We start from the raw sequence: 23,593 nt of genomic DNA, 5'->3' as shown, positions 1-23,593 counted from the left end.
CACATTTGTACATACAAAAAGATATGGAAAAAACAATGCTATAATACAAATAAATTACTTGTTGCCGTATTTGGACAACTATTGTCCTCATGTGACTTGAATCTATTGAGGCGTTTGCGTGTATACAATAGTTCTTTTTAATTCACAGATGTGTTTAAAATTATAGGTTTAAATATCTTACATCAATCGCATTTGGAAATATATTTTACGCCTTGCATTTTTTAGTAACAATAATGCTGATTATGTTTTTGCTATTAAATTTCACTATTTTATATAAATATTGTCATACGGTTTTTTTTTTTGTTTCTATCTAGGATATTAGCTGTTGGAATATTAATACTTGTTTCATTAAACTTTAAGGAAAAAATAAATGCGATTTAAGTATTTCGATTATTTGTGTACGTATTGTTACAACCACATGACTACAAGAAAACGAGTTTATTTTCCATACAAAACTACCATTGAGTTATTTTTATCATTGCACTGTTTTAAATTGAAATTGAAAAAACAGGTTTTCTTTGAGCCCTTGGGTATTTTACGATCAATATTTGTCTCTCCTTTGAGCTGGTACAACCTAACGGTTATTTTTTTTTTATTGCAAAAAAATCCACAGATATTTTTTAATATTTTGTTCTGTGTTTGCTTGCGATATTTTAAATTGAAAATATCAAATCTGTAATATAATTTAGGTGTAACCATGATCTAAATTTATTTGAGAGTGATTTTCCGTATCATGTAACCTTTACGGAACAATTAGGTAAACGTATGTTTATAATGAGTTCTGGTTAGGTTTGCTATTGTTCTATTTGAAAATATCAAAATGTAACTAAAATATAATCCAAAAATATAAGTGAAGCATAATTGACAAATATTGTTCAAATATATACTCTGTAATAAGTAATATGCTATACTAAATTATTATAGCAAAAGCCACAGCTGAAAAAGCAATTATGAGGTTTTACAATGACATTCCCTTAATTCAAAATACACACCACATTATATATACACTATTTAATTTTTCTTTATTCAATAATATCCGGTGATAAAATGAAACAAGCAAACCACCTTTACTAGTTCGTAAAGAATAATACGGTCTCGATATTTATAACCTGGTTTCATACATTCCTTATTTCGTTCCACGTAAGTGATAACATTGCCTTAACTCTAATGAGTGTAAATGAGACGCGGCAATCAGGCTGAGAAAACTGAGAAGAGTATTGTAAAAGAACTTAGTAGGCGTTCGTGACTATTCGCTCTGTTAGGTAATTTGATAATTTAATTTTAAAATTTAAGACTCATTGAAAATTGTACGTTTAATATCCGTAACCTCATCTGTCTAGATATTTTTATAGCTCCGTAAAGTATGCCGCCTTAGAAATAAGTTTAAATGAAATATATAGTAAAATATAAAAACATATAAAATATATAAATGTAACACATAGAATAAAAAAGTTAACCAATATGTTAACCTTAACTATATGGTTATTATAAACACGAAATATATAAATAATGCCGATGTCTGCTACTATTGTACTGAGTGATGTAAAGTCACCACCCGTGACTGCTCCCTGAACCGTGGTAGTGGATGATACCATCCGTTCAAAAATATAATGCGTTTTTATGACGTGAATTTTATGATAATATAATAACATAGTATATAACACGTAGATTACTTCATTAAAATTACATATTTAAACTTGGAACATAAACATCTTGTTCATTTAAAGATATTTACAAGATTAAATGTATATAATAATATTTTTCTTATGTAACGTGATACTCATTTACAAATGAGACACATAAAATATTTTTGTATTTGCTTTTTCTAAGCATTTTATGAACTATAATTTTTAATTGATTACGGAAGTGTTTGTAAAATATTACTAACTAGCTGTTGCCCGTTGCTCCCGCCCGCGTGTTGATCGCTTTTCGCATAACCATATATAATATATCAAACTTGAAATAACATACAGAAAAGAGATGATAATATATGACCAACAAACATAAGAACACCAAATGATAGACAACCCCAACCAACATTCGACTATGAACTTACGAACCGCATGGTAGTCATTACACAACGGAGAATCTTAACACCGCGATCTAGGTTGATGGAGTTTTTTATCAACGCCATCTATCGAGCACAGTGTTCAACACTTCAACCGCGTCTGCGTGCACTACGTTATTTGTTATTTTTGTTACTTCTCATAAGTTTTAATATTAAGACTAACATATATTAGAACATATTTTTTAGTAACTAATACAACTAATTAACTAATATATAATATATAACTAATCAATATTAAATTGTAGTGTTTAAAAGTTTTGAAGCAGTGCTTGAAGTAAATTTTCAATTGACTATAACTTCTTTTTCCCTTAACCGATTTTGACGAAACAAAGTTTTGACAATGCTCCTAATTATATGTAATCCAACTGAAAACCGCGTTCAAATCCGTTGAGTAGTTTTGAAGTTATAACGTACCAGACAGACAGACAGACAAAAATTCCAAAAATCGTTTTTTGGGTTCTATGACCCTTCTTTAATTGCCTCCTATCAGTTTTTTGGAAAAACATTTAATGTACAGACATTAGATTTTTACTGTCTTATTATAAGTATAGATAGTATGTTATTAACCAATGCTTGTACTATTTAGATAGCCAGACGTCAAGGTCATTTTTGATTTACCTTTCGATGGAAACAAGATGCTCACGGTTCAAACATATTAACTAATGCAATACTTGGTTATCAATTACATATAATATATGGTATACGAAAGAACATATTGCTACATAAAAAAAATTGCAAAAGTTTTGATATCTATTTGACTTCACTCCGCCATTTTTGTCGCCTAATAAATCCTTGTTTTATATTCATCAGTCTCGGGTATTGGTTAAAACATTGTCATACATTTAGAATTAATCAAACTGATCACAAACAAACAAGTCCTTGGATATAACCTTGGTTAAATTTTTATTTAATTTAGTTTCTATACATTGCTTTGGAAATATATTTTTACTGTTTCAATGAGTTATTTTTATAGTTTTTTTTCTTTATAAATTCTGAGATCATTAATGTCCTGGTTAGATAAAATAATAAATATGTATAAATTATAATTAAATATATTTTATTGTTTTTTCAGATCCCAATCGATAGACATGGCAAATCAAGATCTTTAAGTCTGAGAGGCATTTATTTAAATGAACCGTCTACGCTGAAAAGCTTGCATTTATCTGATGTTAGCAAAGATATTCCAGATAAAAGATTCAATTCAGATGCCAAAGGGAATTGTGATGTAAAAGAGAAACTATGTTTTAGGCCTTTCACGTCTTTAATACCTAAAATGAGTTATAGTGCTGAGAAAATAAACGTAAGAAATCCGCGTATATTAGACCTTAGGGAGAAATTGAATGAAATTACAAAGAAACAAGATCGAAACGTTGATAAGATGACTAAAGGATTCATAAACGAACAGCTTATAGAGGAGAAAGACTTGGACGAATCTGGACCTTACAGTCTTTTGTTCGATCTTCATACAAATCCCTCAACTTCAGCAAAGCAAATATCATCAAGTGATTCATGGTGTTCGAAGGGAAATGAAGATCTCTTAGAATCTAAGTCGCAGAGCTTGAGCGGACTTACAAGTTTAACTAACAAAAGTATGGATCGATTGCCAAACGTCCTCAATTTCGATAATAAACCTTTAAAGGAATTCGAATACTCCTGCGAAAATGATTTTAACAATCCAGTCAAAAAACCATTCAGTACACAATCGAGGTCTGATCTCTGTTTACAACTGAAATCTCATATTAACTCTCGAACGTACGAAACGAATTTAAGTCCGAACGACAACTCAATCAGCAGAAACAACGAAGAGAATTCTTTAGATGACAGCTTGGGAATTCTAACGCCGGATCAGATGGATGACATATGTTACTTGGAAAACGCATTTTCTCCGACCGTAGAAGGTTTGCCAAACTTTTGTGATAACAGTGATTATAAAACATCCCCGGATAATGGAGACACACCATCGACTGATAAAACCGAAAGCAATTCAGCCGCGTCAACAATACAGAACGATGGCTTTGAAAGTATGAATAAGTTTACGAAACATAGAGAATCGTTGGCACCTATAGCCACGTTGGATGCTATCGATCCCCTCAATGGCGAGGAGAATGATTTTAAACCAATCTGTCTTTCCATCAAAGAGACATCCGAAAAAGAAAATTTTTCGATTGAAAATGAAAGCGAAATAATAAAAAAAGATACCGTTGCCAGCTTCATCGACGAAGAGTTTTTACCATCTATACACGGTAGTATATTAGAGCCTGCTAGTTCTATTGCAGATACAACGGTCAATTTAGAAATACCTCTAGACTGCAAGCATGGAACATCGATGTTAACTAACAGAATAGAACAAACCCCTTCGCCTGAAGATTTACCTCTGGATAGTTCAGATATCAATGGTGAAATAAGTACATACTCACAGTTTTCCGCATCGACATTACATGACTCACAAACATACTCTGACAGCAAGAACGATAAGTCGATGGAAACTTCTAAAGTATCTAATAGTTTTATAACCAGCATAACAAGTATTACGAGTCTTGACGGCTATCAGGGCGACGGCGAAATGTCGAGACCGGTGAGTAGAAGTGCTGAGCATAATGCATCGATAAGGGAAGACGCTATTGAAATGGACTGGCAAAATGTTCCCGTAACAAGGCGGGTTGATCCCATGACTGATTCAGATTTTTTCACTGAAAGCGATGCTGATGGTTTAGACGAGCACATCCAACGAGGTGATAGGAGGGCACAAGTCATCGATGGCGCACTTTATGGCGGCAAAAATGGTAATGGAAATGCTCCCTTAATAGTCAACAGAAGTGAAGATTCGTGCATGGAGTCCAGCGGCGTTTATACGGATTTTGAGAACCATCGTGCTTCTCCTGTGTTTCTAAACGTCATCAACGACATGTCTCCCGTTTCCACAACATCAACACACTCTGAATGCAGCCAAAAGAGCGTGGGTCACGGTAAAGTCATAAAGTGTTTCAGTCCTGTGGAGGATACTGTAGAGGAACAGAATTCTGACGCTTCACATATCATAGATGAAGATGAGACTCCAAAGAATACGAGCAAAAGGAACTCTCTCAACAGTGTCAAAGATGTCCGATGTAACGACAAAAAAGAGGAGAAAAGGAGTTTCACGTTAAAGAAGTACAAAATGCCTAAACGTGATGTGCCTAGTAAGCTAAAAACAATGCTAGCGAGCAGAAAAACCGACGCTGACAACAGCATACAGAGCAGTCCGAAGACAGCGAAAAAAGCCGACAGGAGAGAAAACTTTCTGAAAAAGAACATGGATATAAAAATTGATTATAAGACAAAATCTTTCAAGGATATTAAATCCAAAGTGGACTGTTCCTTCACTCTACAACGATCACAGACATCTTGCAGCGTCACGAGGTTGTTGAGCTCAAAATCTACGAACAGCAGTAATAAACCTAAAAGGTAATATCTCATCTTCACATATTTATGAATTATGTGTATAATGTGTAAACAAAAATATTGAACAAAGCAATAAATTAGACGTATCCCAAATTAAATCTATATTATGTAATCTATTCCTTAGTCGTCACATGCGTATGCGTATGGACATCGGATCAGCTAATGGCAGCGGGAAGAGCAGCCTTCACAGTTCTCAAAGCGACATAAGCGCCTCCAGCACTCCGCTGGGAAAACATTCCACCAGCCGATTTCCTTTACTTCGTGAGTATACCTTTTTGTGGATATTGTAAAATAAACTTTCCGTGATTTTCGTAAAGTGTATGTTTGCTAAAATCCTAAATAGAAAATTCGAAATATTTTCATTCGTATTCGGATTTGGTTTTAATGTACTCCTATAAGAGATATTTATATTCTATAATAAACATTAAATGTAGTATAAAATTTTTGACCGACCTTAAAATGAAAGTGCCGGTAATCTTATTCTGTATATTTTTTTAAATTATTATCATTACTTATCTTTGAGTTGCTTACACAGGTATTTCTGTACTCGTAAATACTTACTTTACTATAGATGATTAAATAAATAAATTTCGTTCCAATGTTAACAAATTGCAAATGTATTTTTTTTCCATACATTTTGGTCCGAGAGAATCAGCAAGTTTTAAAACCGGAAGTTAAATTTCCTTGAAAACTATACAATTTCCACAATTGTTCTATTCAACAATATTAAAAAAATATATGTTCCATAAAGTTGTTTTGAAATGTAAATAGGTAGAAAAACATTTGAATAGTTAAGAAAAAAAATTTAACAACTTCAAACACAACCAAGGTTCGATGATGTAGTTTCAAACTGACTTTATAACGAAGTGCCTAATATTATCAGATAGCAAGAGTTCGTAACAAAAAATTGCCTATGGACAATCTAATTAAGAGATCTAAGATTCGCGAATATTCATTTAAATGAAACTATTATTTTTCGGATTAAACTACACGTATTTTATTGAAATTAGCCGTTTTCTCTATCGAAATTCATTGAAAACAGGTCACAAATTGAAAACAGGTCTGAAAAAACATCCCAATTTCAATAGAGAAGACGGCTGGGATCTATCTAAAACCTGGGACCCCCTCCTAAAAAATATAAAATCCCATGGCCGCGACCACACCTCGGGACCTCGTGACACTGACAATTCTGCCGGCATCCAGATCGGTACGCCAGAAAATTAAGAAATCGATGGCGGTAGATGATAAATAACAGGACTGACTGACAGACATTCACACCTCGTCTGCCCGTGATCACGGTTGCTGAAAAGTAACCGAAACATCGGGAGTATGTAGTATTATAAAATAATAAAATACTTGTAGGATAATACGAAAAATATTAGTTTCATTTAAATGTAATTAAGAGTTTTCATTTTTAAATTTATTTGTGCATTCTCATTAATTAGATGGTCTATAAATATTTTTTTACGTAAACGTTTTTTTAATTTTCTTCTATTACAAAAAAAAAAATGTATGTATTGATTGATCTATATAAACATATTTTCGAAATAAAAAATAAAATGGAGACAAATAGATAAAAAAAAAAACCGTCACGAGACGTTTAAAAATTTAATAACAATTACATTGTACACGTTGATTAATCTAAAAATCTCATGAAACAGTATTTGAAAATAATTAGTAAATGATTTTAGAAAGCATAAAGTGTGCATTAATTTTAAGTTTGTGTACAGGTAAGTTTTATATTAAAGAAAAAAAAAAACAATTGACAAGAGCGAATATGTTTAAGTATTTTACAGCATTGGAAAGTAACTAGTATTTTGCTAATTTTGTTACTTTAAATTCGGGTATATCCCATACTTATCCACTTTTTACTCTCATTTCAAACCTGACATTACTACAGCTAAAACAGACACGGACATGTTAAGTTGATTAATAAGAAGCATTGAACATTTCAAATTAAGAACTCAAATTTCAAATTAAGAACGTATATAAAACTTTTTAGAAGCAATTAACCATTTTAATACTAGAACGTTTTTAAATGCGTTATTATTTTTTAATGACATTAATTAGGAATGTTGTAATGGGTACCGTACATTCGATTCTGATTTTTTTAAATCAGCTGCATGCACAAACCAATGCAAAAGGTCGCCATTAACTGACACGACAGCATGCCAGCTGGTATTTCCTCCTGTCTACTAGTCTAGTGAGACGGTCGAGTCGAGTCGACTGCCGGGCAAGTCTCAGTCGCCGGTGAGACGCGAACCGGCGCGCGTTGCGTCCAACCGCTGTGACGTCACCACGAAAAATCAATGCTTCCCACTCTAAGGTTAACCGCATACTGCATTTTTACTCAAAGAAAATGTGGTCGATGCTAGTGAAGTGCTATAAACGGTTTACAAGATAACGTAAAAGCAGCTCGTCATGTGAATGGTCTTAACATGTACCTGTTTTTGTGTGTCAAAACTTTGGTTTAAATTTTTCTCGCTTAATGTATATCTCGTAAGCGTTTTACGTGTCTGTAGGTCATGTGACAGACAGTTATATATAATATGTATGAAAATAAACAATATAATAGAATATAATATTCATGGTCTGTAAGTCGTGTCTCAACTTAAGGTAACAGTTACCAGTTCATGTAGCACTAACAATTGGATTAACAATTTATTTATGCAAAAGATATTTATAGATAGACTGACCTCAATTTAATTATATTACTTATTTAACTTTACTACTATACGTGGTTACGACTTCATATTTTATATTAATCAAAATAAATACATTCTACTTATTTATAATTATCTATCTCTTTCACTGCGTTTGTTTCGAATAATTGTTTAGTGTATCACAGAAAATGAGCTCGAGAAATGTCCATGAATCAAATAACCCTGTTATATATAATTTGTCTGCCAACTGGAAGTTTAGTTACACAGGACTGTGCAAACTACATACAACACTACATCGTAATGGCAGCGAAACGTTCCGTTTATTACAGCTGAATTAAATATCAATCAAAAGTTATAATACCTCCTTTCACTGAGTATCAATCATGTTGAAAACGAAAAGAAATTGAAACAAGCAGTTATATATTCAGAGTCCCATCATATTAAGGAACTTTATAAACGAGGTATATGATAGATGATAGATTCATACACAACCGAAAGGTTATTTTTAATAAAGTTAGGTATATGAGAAAAGTTTACTGACGTTTTTCCTTAAACATTATACGTTAAAAATACGTAATGTTTCCATGTTTATCGTCATGTTAATACAAAACTTGTATATGGAGATGATTATTTCGACTTAACTATTAAGTCCAAGTAACAGCCATAGATCTACATTTTAGATCTTACGATAAATTTATACATTTATCAATACGACATCGATCATTGAGATAATAACAACAAGTGTGACAGGAGCTATGCTCTATAGTATTTTAAGTTGAGATATTTTTGTATAAGATATGATATTTCGACATAATATTTAAGATATTTTCTCACAATATTGCGACAGTGAGTAAAAGAAAAAATACTATTTGTATAGATTTTGCAAGGTAATTTCCTACGTGCTAGTTTTTCCTTCCCGCTTTTAATATAAATAGGAGCGTTATTAGGCTATATAAAACTTGTAATATCGGTTCAGGCTGCTAACACATAAATCGGTCATAAAGCCATGAGGTATAAAATGTTCTAATGGTCTATGGCAATGTTCGCAAGTGAAATCCGCTGGAAGGCGATGCAGTAACGGGTTATTCTCGTCTACGGATTTGTTGACGGGCCGAGTTACGTTGACCCCGTCAGAAAAACTAACTATAGTTTGTGCGAACCGCGAACTAGTTGGATATTATGCGTTATAGTATACAAGTGTCAGCTGTAGCAACTGGTTCTCTAAATTATTACAAACGATAAGACGATGGGACTACCTGCGCTACAAGGAAGACTAAATACTGTTTTATCTATCAAGTGCATACTTTATAAATGTGCACGATCACGTAGCCACGTATCGATTATAATGTTAAGACTATTAAACCGGTTCCTCAGTATTGTACAATACAAAATATTGAATCAATAGTACATGTAAAGCTCGTACATGTGTTTAGTATGTTTTCTTTATTGCACTACACTAATAATCTGTTCAACTATGGTAAATTATATGACTATAGTGACTCGCTGTCAAAAGTGAGGTTAGGTTAGTTTAGGTTTGTTTTACGTAATGAATTGTATTTTATTTCAAACAATATTTAATTTAAAGATCATCTTCATATACAAATTTAATGTCTATATTTACTCACACTAGCAACACCGATAATAATTAGTAAATACTAAATCCATAGACAATCTAATCCCGTTGACATTGACATTTGTCTGGCGTAGGTTTGTTTATTTTATTGGTTTTCGTTTAGACTTTAGATCCTTGAAATATCCTTAAGTAATGTTTACATTACAGTTTCTGTGTATAACATTCGTACGTTAATGATACATTAATTATAATGACACGATATGGAAAGGAATTTTATTTGGATAAATTTAAGTTACTGGCATTTTAGCTGAAAAAAATATTAATGATTTTTTTTTATTAGTTTATGCTTGGGTCCAAATAATAAAACCCAAAGGAATGATAATTCAATATTTGTCATAACGTCAACACTTGATAATTGCGAAATATGCCGTAACAAACCTCGAGGTTAACTTGAACACGGTTCAGTATTCTTTAAAATATAGTATATAGTTGTGAATTACTAAGGACGTTTTAAATTTGTGATATTATTCTCCATATTCGACATGGCCAGGTTTGTTTATTTATCCGTGCAATGCAAATTTTAACCGCGTTTTGACTTCATATGTCTTATAACCTGTTTAAAAATTTTAGAACTGTTATTTAAAGATATCTTGTTAAAATTACTATGCAACTATGCTTCTTGTTTTTGTATACGGTACAGAAAATATATAAAGATTTATAAAATATATAATCTTGAAATTTTCGATATATATATTTATCATCAAAATAAAATCTAACATTAATATTCATCGAGAAAACTATTAACGAGAAAGTGTGTAGAGTTTTGACGTCTGTAACTTTCGAGTGATCGGTTTCGTATCTCATTACACACTCATTATGTATTAAATGAGATTCCGCTAATAAAAATAATATCTTCATAGTAACCGGTAACGCTTTACAGTTCCGAGTACGGTCGGCCGCTGATAGTTTTACGTCCTATTTGACTCGACTTGTTTGTTATGGAATCTATTTCTATAACACAAACTAAAATAATTTATTATAATTTTTTTTAAGGCGGCTGTTTTAAAATTATCTTTTGTCTGTTTCATTATAGACTAACTGAAGTGAATTTTCTCTAATATAAGCCTGGTTTGAACACGCATGTATTAACATTTTTTTTTTATTTTGATATATCTATTATCATAGATAAAAATATAGATTTTTCTTACCAAATATCGGTGCTATAACGTATAGTTGTTTAATTTAATATGAAATCATATTAAATGAATTGACGAAAGTTCCTTCAATGTAAATGTATTGTAAGAAGTAAATTTATCAGTAAACTTAATGACTATATTGACAACTATAATTCATTACATAATGAAGTAATTATTTATGTTACATATTAAATAATTTCCTATAGATAGTTTCCTAGAAGCTCTCTTATCAAACGTGCTAACAGACGACGTTTCAGTGTCATTTAATATGTACAATTTAATGCCATTGTTTCATAGCTTTGTGGTAACAATGGTGTACGATATCCCATGAGTGTGGCGAGTTTTTTTGTGGTTTAGTGAACAGGTTTGGTTTAGAACACAGGTGGTTAAAACTGGTTCCTTTATCGAGCGCTGATAGACTGTGTGCGAGCGATGTTCGACCATGTTAAAACTACTTTTACTTGTAGAGTATCTGTCGCAATGAATGACACGCAAGCAAATTATACGAATTGTTGATATACATACATTAAATATCTATAGATTTTATTAACTCTGAATAGAAATTATTTTTATTATTTACGTATTAAATAAATTATTGTATTTAAGTTTAGTCGAATGAAGCTATCATAAAATATACATATTGATATTAGACATTAATTACTTAAAGTTGGTTATGGTGTATTTATTAGTATTATCAATAGAAGGATCAATTAATTCATTAATGTTCCATTTTTATATATAATATACAACACAGACGTGAGAGATTAAGAAATATTTAAAAAGGTACATATATCAGAAAAATATTAAACTCCGATATAAAAACAAATTGTAGATGGTAAGAAATTGATCAGATCATAAGTACTAAATATATTGAACTAGATTATTCCCATAGCCCTGCCCACGTGGATATGATATCGCGGCACTTATCATTATAATTCCGTCAATTTACATAATATCTTGAAAGATTTATAGCCTATAACCTAATCTTATGTATCGTCTATATAATTAAAAAGTTTCGTTAAAATCAATATAGTGGTTTTTGTTAGAAACAGTAACAAACATCACTCAAAAGTAATCCATACATCTTAATAGACTTTCGCTATCTTAGTATCACATATGATTTGTTTATAAGTACTAAATTATACATCATTATTTTACTACTTGAAACATATTGAGGCAGACATTTTGTTATATAATAGCAAATTTATGTACCCCGTTATGATGTCGCAGTGGAACGGCAGACATGATAAATATTTTATTAAATGTAAGCGATGTGTATTGAGCAGCTGTTATGATGTATCGTTGTTTAATCTGTTGTGTTCCATAAATAATTTACTGTAGTCTGTATAACAATCGACCCGGTTGAGTTGTGAGAAACATGGCGTAAACAAAGAAACAAACCAAGTATTCATATGTAATAAAACGATATAAAAAAATATTATTGCAATCAACTTACATTATTATTCTGGATTTGTTACACTTGTGTGAAACTCATTAAAACAGACCATGATTTTTTCGTGAATCAATAATAATCATAGATGATAAATAAAGTTCAGAAATTTTGATATATCTTTTTTTATACATATAACAAATATATTTTATTGTAAAAATAAATTGATAATCAAAAATGAAACTACTATTATCCTCCTATATCCTACCTCGTCTGCCCGTGATGACGGTTGCTGCAAAGTAACCGAAACGTCAGGATTATGTAGTTTTTTAAATAATAAAATCCGCGTAGTAAATCCGAATAATACTAGTTTCATTTAAATGAATACTCGCGAAAATCTTAGATCTCATTAATTGATAATCAAGTGTACAAGGTATTACACAAATAATTTTTTTAATACTACTAATGAATAAAGGAGCGAATTTTTTTTGTAATTTATGGACTTGTATATAGAACATAGAAAAACTAATTCAAAATTGCAACAATCGGTACCCGTTATGATGGAAACTGGTCGTTATTCAAAGAAACGTCGATTCCATTCCAGTCCATTTAGAAAACGTATATAATGAGTAATTGTAAAATTATACGGCAAGTCGAGTAATTTTCTCGATTCTTAAATAAATGATATTACTTTTCGACTTATATGTTAGAAAGTATTAAGATAAACTTTTTAATATACTGCCAAGACTATGTTTATTACTTAAAGTTTCATTCTATACATTTTCTAATGCTGACGCATTATGAATTCCTATAACTAAACATTAGTTAGAGAAATTTAAGATAAATGTAATACATATAGTTTTAAAACTTTTATTCGATGATAATGCTGTATGATTCTAGAAACTTAAATTTCATTTTGATCATTAAGTTCAATTAATTAAATCAAAATTCTTTCCTGGCTGTATGAGTTCGATCAAGTGGTCGCGTAACAGATGGCAACGTGTTCCGAATTTGAAATTGAAGTTACGTGACTTTTGATCGGTTTTGTTATGTTACTTTCGATCGGTTAGTTTGATAGCCAAGTAATGATCTTGCCACAAATGTGAAGGTACAGAATTGAATGTGTTTAAGAGTTGATTGAATTTACTATTATAAACAGTAAGTACCAGATTTTGTCTCGCAAATTGAATAAACGCTTCGTTTAGTGTTCATCATATACTTATTTTTATTGTGGGTTTTGACCAATGGAAATAAAACGAATAATTGTTTAGATTTTTGTTTAATACTGTCTATCAACAAATATAGGCCTTAATATATACATTTTCCAGGCTAGCCAGCCTTGCAATGTTGGCTTACAATGTGTTTCTACGACATACCTATTAAAAAAATATTTTTGAAATTTTGCCTAAAATTTAAACAGTAATAGCGTAACAAATATGTAGTCAAATTGAAAACTTCCTCATTTTGAAAGTCGGTAAACAATAGATTCAGTTACTATTCACGATATTACTGACCTGCGATTGAAAGTCGCATCAAAATTGGTGCAGCGGTTCAAGAGACAAGCCAGAATAAATAGACAGACAAATATTTAAAAAATGATATCTTTGATGTCAATATTGTATATACTTTCAAATGAAAGTTGTTAATATGATATCACAAATATATTCATCAATTTACTTTGTAAGTATAGATACAAGAAATTTTTAGGCCAAGTCTCAGTATGTTGTGATTACATTTCAGTCATATTAGATATTGTTAGTTAAAAATGAAATATAATGTGAATTAAATTATATTATCAGAATCAATTCTGATTTGCGAAGAATGTAACTCAGCGGATGTTTGGAGATGGGGACGAGCATTGTAGCGATCAATAAAAATTCACACTCAAGTGGTTCACTTGTTAGAACCGAACTCATTGCTCGAGTTTCTCCTTTAAAAAAGTTCCTATGTTCATATAATAAAGATAGAAGCTTCTAGATTAATGTTACATAATGTCTTTTTCACATTTAATATCTATAGAAATAAGTTATGTATAATAAATTCGTATGTACATCACCATCGTTCGTTAAATTTATTCGATTGGAGATGAAATTGAGGTTTGATTTTATTTTCGTAGTAGAGAAGTATTTGTGGACGTTTTTGGTGTTAAAATATGCTTTTCGTTAGAACCATTTCTGGTTTTATTTTAACACGCGGCACATAAAACGTGATATTTTAACGAGTCCGTAAGTTATTAGCTTCGTCTCCTGTGCTATTATAAATATTTTTAAACGGTCAATAATTTATTATAATGGCGTAAGACCCTTAAAGTATAAGAATTGATAAAGGTTTATCTGTCAACGTTCAGGATGTTTCCGCGGCTGGGGTTCTGGGCTCGTGCCAAGTATCTGTGTTTTGTTATTACGAAAGTCCGTCAAAACTGTTGCAATACTGAATACAGCGACCTCATTTTGTGCCATGTTTATGTGGAGACTTATTATAAATCAGTTTGATATAACAATACGTATGGTAAATCAAATATTATTTAGTTCTTGACAATATTCGGACTCACTGTAATATCGAGTCAAAGATGTATTGTTCTCGAGATTATAATTTAACCAATACACGCGTTATAGTATATGCGAATTGGATCATGAGATCTGCTTGACTGAATTTTCTGTCCTACTGAACATCAAGTCAAAGACGGCATTCATGACATCTATTCATATGGTATAAGCTCGCTATTGGAGCTTAACAATAGTGTCCAAGTGTTATAAACTACATCCGTCCTAATATTTGTTCAAATTTACATTACATGACGCAACACATTGAACATTCGTATGGCATGTTTTAAGATTTTTTTTTTTTAACATAAGTGCTTATATTTATTCTTCTGCCAAAATAATTTCTTACGCACATTTTTCGATCTTAATAAAACGATGTTAATATATAAATTTTGCTTCTATAAAAAAATAAAATTCTGTCATTTATTTAGTCCGTTTTTTCTACTATAGCTACAATTTTGTTTTCATTAAGTCTTAACAAAGGGATAAATGTGATTCAACCAGTTATACTTACTAAAACAGTTATAATTATTTTCTCTGAACATAATTATTCCGTAATAAATTAGACTTGGCCTTATGTACCATGATCAAATAAGCGTTTTATTTACGCTATGTGCACCTTAATGTTACACACGTGAATAATGTTACGAAATACGAACACAAACAAAGATTCTTGCTATTTTAAAATTAAGCGTCTTCAGACGTGGATATTGTTTGAGTTATTATCATAAATGTGAGAAACACAACTTGTATCTTCAAGGTTATGAGTATTGAACCATCCTGCATACTATAGCTGTTGTACGCGACTTCGGTTGTTTAATATGTTTAAAATGTTCTACAACCGTAATTCTTTTTTTTGGTTAGTGGCGTTTCCTTATACATTTCGCCAACAACCGTAATTCAATCATTATTTTTATGTAATTGACGTCTCGTCAAAAGATTGCATTTGAAATTAGAATGTCAGTATAGTTTGACATGATATGTTATTGTTTAATCTGTGCCGTCGCGATATTAAAACAATGTTTTTAAATTGCTAACAACTGTTTCTATTTAGTATTCAATAAACAAATGTTTGTTGTTTCTTAATGTTATTGTAATGATATCCGTCATTCAATGTTTACAAATATTAAAATGTCTATCTTCATTTTGAAATTATTTAAAATTTATATACTTTTTAATACTTCCCATCTATTCAAAAGGTTTATTTATTCAAAAGTATATTTTTTAGTGCGCTATGGCATAAAATATCAGCAAATGCTCTCGTATTTTATGCCCGACATCATTTCGAAGATCATAATATGAGTTTTAATGAGTTATTGCAAACTGTAGCTGCGCACGCGCACGCTTTGAATACGTTTAATGGAACCACGATACAATGCATTATAAAGACGAAGTAACATTTTTTATATTTCATATCATTTCCTATTAAGTGACGATTTTTTATAATAAAAACCTTAACAATCTAAGTTAATTGTTACAGTATAGTTAATATTAACTAAGGAATTAAGCTTCTTTTATTGTTGTAATAAAAATCCACTTAAGTTAAAAATAATCCGTGACAAATGCATTATATATACCGTTACCACGGAGCACTTATATCGGAGTCATTTATCTCCATGAACTAAATATATCGCAACACTAGAGCTGTTTAAAATATCGTTTGAAAGGACACGGTGCGTCTTTAAGTTATTTAACCCTGAAACTGATGTTTCTTAAATAGACACAAATCTCTTAGAACTGGTAACACACGCTATGTTACTGTGACTAATACGTTATTATGGGAAAGCTAAATATTGTGGGGACAAGACGTTTTGTCTACTTTTTGTTATACTCTGTGACTTATTAATACGCCTTCGCACATATAAATTTAATGATAATCCTAGCTTTATTAAGATAGATACGTAAACTATAAAATTAAAAGAAAACATTCTTCATAGAAAGTAATACATTTTTACTTGGTTATAAAAAAGTTAATGTGTAGAGAAAACTGTTTAGAACGCCGCAAAAAAATAATTCTAGCGGCAATAAGATATCGCGAGGTGATTTATTATATGTCTATAATATGGGTTTGTGATTTCACATACTCTCATATATAAAATAATACGATTTACGAGTACATACAAGATAATAAATAACTTTGATTGGCGAGGCCTATCTATTTGCATATTGTCAGGAATTAAACAAATCACTTTCCTACATAACAGTGTTCTGCATGCTTACCCCAAGTCCGCATCACATTGCATACTGTACGTTTCTCGTTTCTTATTCAAAAACCTACGTAATTTTGCTACGAGATGAGATTTATGAATGAAACTTTTAACTCCGTATGTAGTGGTCGAATAAAACTTAGAGTACGTATAGTGATTAAAGTTGTTTTTTCATATTTTACTTCATACTGTATGTATTGTTACAATGTATTATTAAATCGTACCTTACTCCCTCGCTAACAAACAAGCAACTGTTCCGAGAAAGCGGTCATCTTTAGCAACGCTCCTAATATACGAACTGACCATTTTAAGTTGATCTTTGCGTTCATATAATTCGGCCGTTTGTTTCGCGAGTTCATTTTACCAAATTCTGATACTGAATCTTGATAACGAAGATAATTAATAGCATTTTCGAAGACTTAAGACTAATAATGTATAAAAATATAATCCTAATTCTTAACCTTATACATAACTATATATACTATTAATATATAACTATATATATAGGTTAATCGTATAAATGAAAACATCAACATATTTTTGAACTGAATCACCTACAAATAAAATCAACCGTTTAGTATATAAATTCTCATAGTAGCTATACTGAAACACTTGTTTAACGGGTCTCATTATATTGGACGTTCTGACTTTGCCACCGAAATAGACGAAGGCGTCGCAATTATATCAACGTATTTTAAGCACGTGTGTGTTATTGGAAACGTATGCATTATAATATTATTTCACAAACACACCATTACATGATATTTAATTCTGTTTATCTTTGTTAAATTAACACCGAAGTTTTGACGCACAAAATAATATTATTATAAAGAGAGCTGCTGTGTAAATACTGGCATGAAGTTACTCTTTAAATTTATAGTAGATCGTGGGATGGTTTTAATAGTGATGTAGCAAAAGTTCCTAAATTATGTTTTAAATGCAACAATAATGTCTAATTGATGAAGATCCTGAAGATGGGGGCACATGGGTCAAAGGAGAAACTCTGCAGGAGTAGTTCTGAGAAGTATCCGTCCAAACTGCCGGTCCTTAGCGATAAGGCAGATAAAAAATATAAATTGGCCGTTAATCGTGAGAGATTCGGTTCCTTTGGTGCCAGGGGTGAGTATTTAATACGTTACTGTTGAATAGCGTCTTCAATCCGACAGGAATTTATAATTTTGAATACGTAAACATTATTATAATTTTATTCATCGTTTTTAACGAATTCTGTATCTAAATGTCTTCTAGAACATTAAATTTACTAGTGAGGGTATAATGCTATAAGATTCCCGTCGAAATATTTTTGACTATTATTAGTTATAAGAAAAATTATTGTTAGTTTAAGAACATGTTTTATAATTAAATCATTATTATTTATTGTTCGTATGCTTCAGATAACTGCTGCAGTCTTTGTGTATACGTGATGTCTGACGTGCGAGTGTGTGAATGTTTTGTGAAACAGTTTGAGTGTGTGTGCGTGTGTGATTATTTTTTTATAATCTATTATTCAGCCAAAGCAAGTAAATATAATCTGTGGCAATTTTTAAGTATAAACTATACAATACCAACTATAATATTTTGTGAAGTAAGCATAAACGCTTTCTATTAAATAAAAAAAAATTATATATTATTCAGCAATGTTTATTACAAAAGTGTTCTTTATACCAAAACAAGCTGTAAGTATTCTAAGTATTGAAACTTCTGAACATATTGTAAATTATTCCTACTGAATGCATAAAGTATTGCTTGTTTGTAAAGAAGGGTATGTTTGCATCAAAGAAGCAGTAGAAGTGCTTGCATGTGATATAAAATACAGCTGGCAAATTATCTCAACATCTAATAGTCTTAGTAACTTTCTACGCTATACATAACGTGACGTACGTTCGGTACGCCTACCACAAGTTTTTACCGTCGCAATACATACGAAGCGTTTCTCGTTTTTCATTCAATAACCAACCTTAAGAGACGACGATGAAACTTCTTAGGATTGCATGGATTCACCGTGCGGGTGCCGGGTCCATTGCGTTGCAGGAAGAGGGGCTTCAACTGACCCAGGTGTAGGTTTAATGCGCGCTCACCTCCACCGTCCAAACTCTTCTCTACATCTAACCAAATAATCTACGAAAACGTATGAATAACACCAAACGCTCCGCATGAAGTTTGTTTATTCAAACTTGTGGTAGGCACACTGATACGTTTTCTCATTGTTTTTTATTTACGTTATCATTCGTGTTGTGCAATCTTCTCACGGGTATGAGATATTTATCTCGTAGCGCCAGTAAAATGTTTTTATGTTACAAAATAATAAATAATTCTCGGTATTAATATCGTTATATAAAAAAAAAAGAAAATAAAAAAAAATTGTCAAGAAATACAGTTATGTAATCGAAACAATTTATTTCTTATTTCAATACTTAGAAAACGTTAAAATAAACCTCCGATTGTTCGCTCGGATGTAAACTCATACAAAAATAATATTAAATCGCAATATAATATATTTTTTTGTTATAGTAAGTAATATTTGACCGTCAAATTGCATAATTCCAGCAAAAATGAGTAAATTTGATATCAAATCATTAATATCATTGAAGTGTCTTAACTCTTAACTCTTGTAAGACGATCGGCTCCGAAATCCAACACCTGTGAGCGACTTAGTATTTAGAAAGTGCTACTTCATTATGTACATGTATCACTATGTTTACGACCTGTTCGTGTAAATTGATAACTAATTTCATCTATGTATTTATTTACATATATTTTCTATTAAATTATAATCCCAAAATGTATGGAATAAATTGTACTATAGGATAAAACTACTTCGGATATTAATTTCATATCTTTAGGTATGTTAAATTATTGTATGTATAAAATATGTGTGAATGACATTAAGTATGCGATTTCCAGGAAATGGGAAAAAGCGTGATAGCGTCCCCACTCCTACAACCCCTAGTCGACCCCAGACGGCGCCGCAACCCCCGACAGCGGGTGAGTCAGTGGGTTACTCACAATTAACACTAACTTCACCGACCGCATCAAACCTATGCGACATTTACTTCATGCGTTATAAGCTCGGATATAATTTGTTTCTCAATTGTGATATAAAAAAAATATTCAAGTCAATTCACTTTAAAACCACAAAACAATTATAGTCCTCGAATATTATGTACAGTAAATAAAAATAAAAAACTTAAAAATATAATTTACACAACTGAACAAACGCTTTCCCCTTGTACGTATAATGTATTAAAATAGGGCTCACAAATCGAGCGGCAATCAGTGTGACGTCATACTATGTCGCTATACCTACAGCTATATCTTACATGCTAAAATATTGTGGTGGTAAAAACAAAATGATAACTTCTCATCTTAAGTGGTTGACGTAACAGTTAAATGAAAGTCGAAAGTATTCACGTTAAGAATGAGAATATGTGAGTTGTAACTAATGACAACACAGAATTAATCTAGTGGACTTAAATATCTATCGTTTGTTTTAAAATAAAAGTTGTCTAAGACAACGCTTTTAATTCGCTTATAATATGCATATAGCTCTTAATAGGTTGCGCAATGTCTTTATAAAACAATAGACCGCTGTAGGTGTCCTTAAAAAGTGTGTCAAACGACTTTTTATTTGACTTGCAATTTGTCACTTGCAAATCTATGTATATAATGTTACTTTTATTTATGTATATTAGGGTTCCATTTTTGAAATAACTTACGTAAACTTTTTTTATTTTCATGACACGGCAATGTCAATACAAAATATTTGTACATGTGATTGATAGTTTTATAATTATAACAACAATATTTATTATTTAATATTCCTCATCATATATTATTTATTCTACGTGAAGTGCGTTTAGTTTGGACAAAAAGTAACAATGATGGTGTAATCTACAGCAAAGAAAAATGGCGTCGTGCAAAAATTATCGTCGTCGCCGGTGTCGGTGCGGGCGCGGACTTCGCTCGCCCCCCCGCCCTCCCCGCGCAAACCCGTCGCCCACCGCCCGGCGCAGAGACCCAGCACTCTCGCAACCACCAAAGGTGAGATTGATAACCTTATCTTTAATGACAAACAGCTCATTTGACGTACGTACATTTACTCAATGGATCTGACGCAAGCATTATTGCGATTAATGGCGGTTATAAGTGATAGCAAACCAGATTTCATAAAGCTTCCATTGTATAGGTTTTTTAAGAATTTTGATGTTTTTGTCAAAAGTAATGATTTTTTTGTGTTTATTTAATAATTGTATTCATCATATGGATTATAATAGTTTAATGTAATAGTCCAGAGATATAAAAATATATAACGTGCATATGTTTGTATATTATAACGATTAGAATTATAACTATAAAAATTAATAATTTCCTCTATACAATTGGTAAATTTAAACAAAAACAAAATTATTTCAACAGCGCCATCTGTTGCTGGATATAAAAACAACATTATTCAAACTTAAGTTCCATCTATAACAAGTAGGTGGCGCTACATGTTAATTTTATGAACGTCATTACATTACAAGTTATACATATTATTACCTATAACTGTTATAATTATTATTACTTACATATATTTAAATATTTACTTTGTAACTCATATTATCTAAAATGTTAAGAAATATTTTTTTTAGTTACTTGTATAACATATAAACGATCAGGAAATAAATAAATTTATCTGATGATAATTATAAATGAGGAAGCCGTAGAACATATAAGCTACCACGAAGAGCCCTAGCTTACATACGTAATGCCAACGGATAGGACAGTTAGCTATTTCCTAGTTCATTCATGACTGCTGCAAATAATTTAATTTAGCAAAGGCATTATTCAGCCAGTGGTTGATCATTCCTTTTCATTGCTGATAATTGTTATTACCAATGTTTTAGTTTTGCAAATTATTAGTGATTTGCGTATTCTTTGCGAGATCGTAAGTTTGAAGTCGCTTCTCAACAAGTCGCGACTGTTCATGTTTACGGTGAATGGTAGTCATAAAATTATTTATATTACCAGATTTCTCTCATGTTGTTTTTATAATAATAATCTCATGCCATAACAAATTCAAATTGATTTTATTTTAGTTTGAAAATGATTAACTAAACTATTATACCACACTTAATGTTACTTCATTATTTTGTAAAATTAATAAATAATAACATTTATTTTTTTTTGCATTTTTGGAATAAGACATAATTCGAAGGTTGGCAAATTTAGACTTATAAGAAATACTTTACAGTACGTCTAATAAAAATAAAAAAAAAAGTTTTTTACAAAATAATTAGGTGTCAATGTCAAATTAAAATCTTTGATATTCGCCAAACCAAAATGTAAAATCTTACAAGATGGCTGATTTTATTAACATAAAATATTTGTTTCCTATCTTACCTGTCATGGTTCAAGTGTCACTTCGATTTCTAATTACAGTGAATAAAATTATCAAGTGTCTGATATTAAATACTTATACGACGATATGGAATGTACTTTTAATTTGTACTAGCGATAGTTAATTTATCTCACATACTATTAATTTAGCATGTGTTGTGGAGTTCACGGAAACTGTGCATAGATTTATGAATGACAAACTGGAAACGCTCCGTATGTAGTGTGATTATGTTAACTTGGATTAAGGGTGCACTGTTCAGTACTGTAACCACGTAGATGTATGTATGAAGTCTGGCAAATGCCAGATCTTAGTTTGACATTGAATGCACTTAGTAACTATAAATGTAGTCACTATAACTAGTTTTCTTTTAAATAAGCAATAATAATAATTAAATGAACACATTTATTCTATTCGACAAACTCCTTCGTGTTTCCTCCACACAGTTAGGTACTCAAGATTATAATTCGTCCGACAAATAAAAAACGTTGACAGCAAAATATTCCACGATTCCAGTGCGTGTGACGCCATAGATAAAAAATGTAGTTATATTATTGTTTTTTTTTGTTAACTTTCGTATTATCTATGGACTGTAAAATTATCTCGAGCTTTAAAAAGTTTTCATTCCTGAATCTTTCATGTTATATTAACGTAGGATATTGAATGAGATACGAGATACGTATAGTGTGTAGTGTGACGATACATACTTAAGCTAATCCCAATATTTATTAAATATTATAATAGTTATTATGTATTTGTTAAGGATTAAACCATTTTAATAATACGCGTTGTTAAATGCTATCTATATATTATATTTCAAAATTGTTGCCTCTATTGTTTTGTTTCGTCACAATTCAGACGTTTTAGAAAATCTTTTTGATGCTAAATTTATATATTGTCGTGTTACCTTAAAGGGTGGCATAGTGAATATGGTAGAATATTTTCGGGGGTGGACGAAAGTTTTAGCTATACGTATACTAGAATATTCCTATTGTTAATGTAACGATAATGATTTGGAATATTCTAGAAATAACATTGTTGTGCCTAAAAGGGCTGCGAGGTCGGTTAAGAGTCAGTGTTTTGTAAAATGAAATATCTACAAGTGACACAAGCGATATTACGTGCGTTCTTAATA

General features: G+C 31.1%; 1 protein-coding gene across 1 annotated transcript in view; it reads left to right on the top strand.

Moving 5' to 3' along the window:
- LOC116768309 (uncharacterized) overlaps positions 1 to 23,593 on the top strand; it is a 57,119-nt gene that overhangs the window by 7,674 nt on the left and 25,852 nt on the right. The window contains exons 2-5 of the mRNA XM_061526286.1: positions 3,141 to 5,512; positions 5,634 to 5,770; positions 19,986 to 20,066; positions 20,979 to 21,122. Of these exons, the coding sequence (XP_061382270.1) occupies positions 3,141 to 5,512; positions 5,634 to 5,770; positions 19,986 to 20,066; positions 20,979 to 21,122 (2,734 nt within the window). The remainder of the gene's footprint in view (positions 1 to 3,140; positions 5,513 to 5,633; positions 5,771 to 19,985; positions 20,067 to 20,978; positions 21,123 to 23,593) is intronic.

This window comes from Danaus plexippus, chromosome 4 (assembly GCF_018135715.1).
Source record: "Danaus plexippus chromosome 4, MEX_DaPlex, whole genome shotgun sequence".
Lineage (NCBI taxonomy): Eukaryota > Metazoa > Arthropoda > Insecta > Lepidoptera > Nymphalidae > Danaus > Danaus plexippus.
Note: the sequence above shows the minus strand (reverse complement) of the source record. Positions and strands in the feature narration are given on the sequence as shown.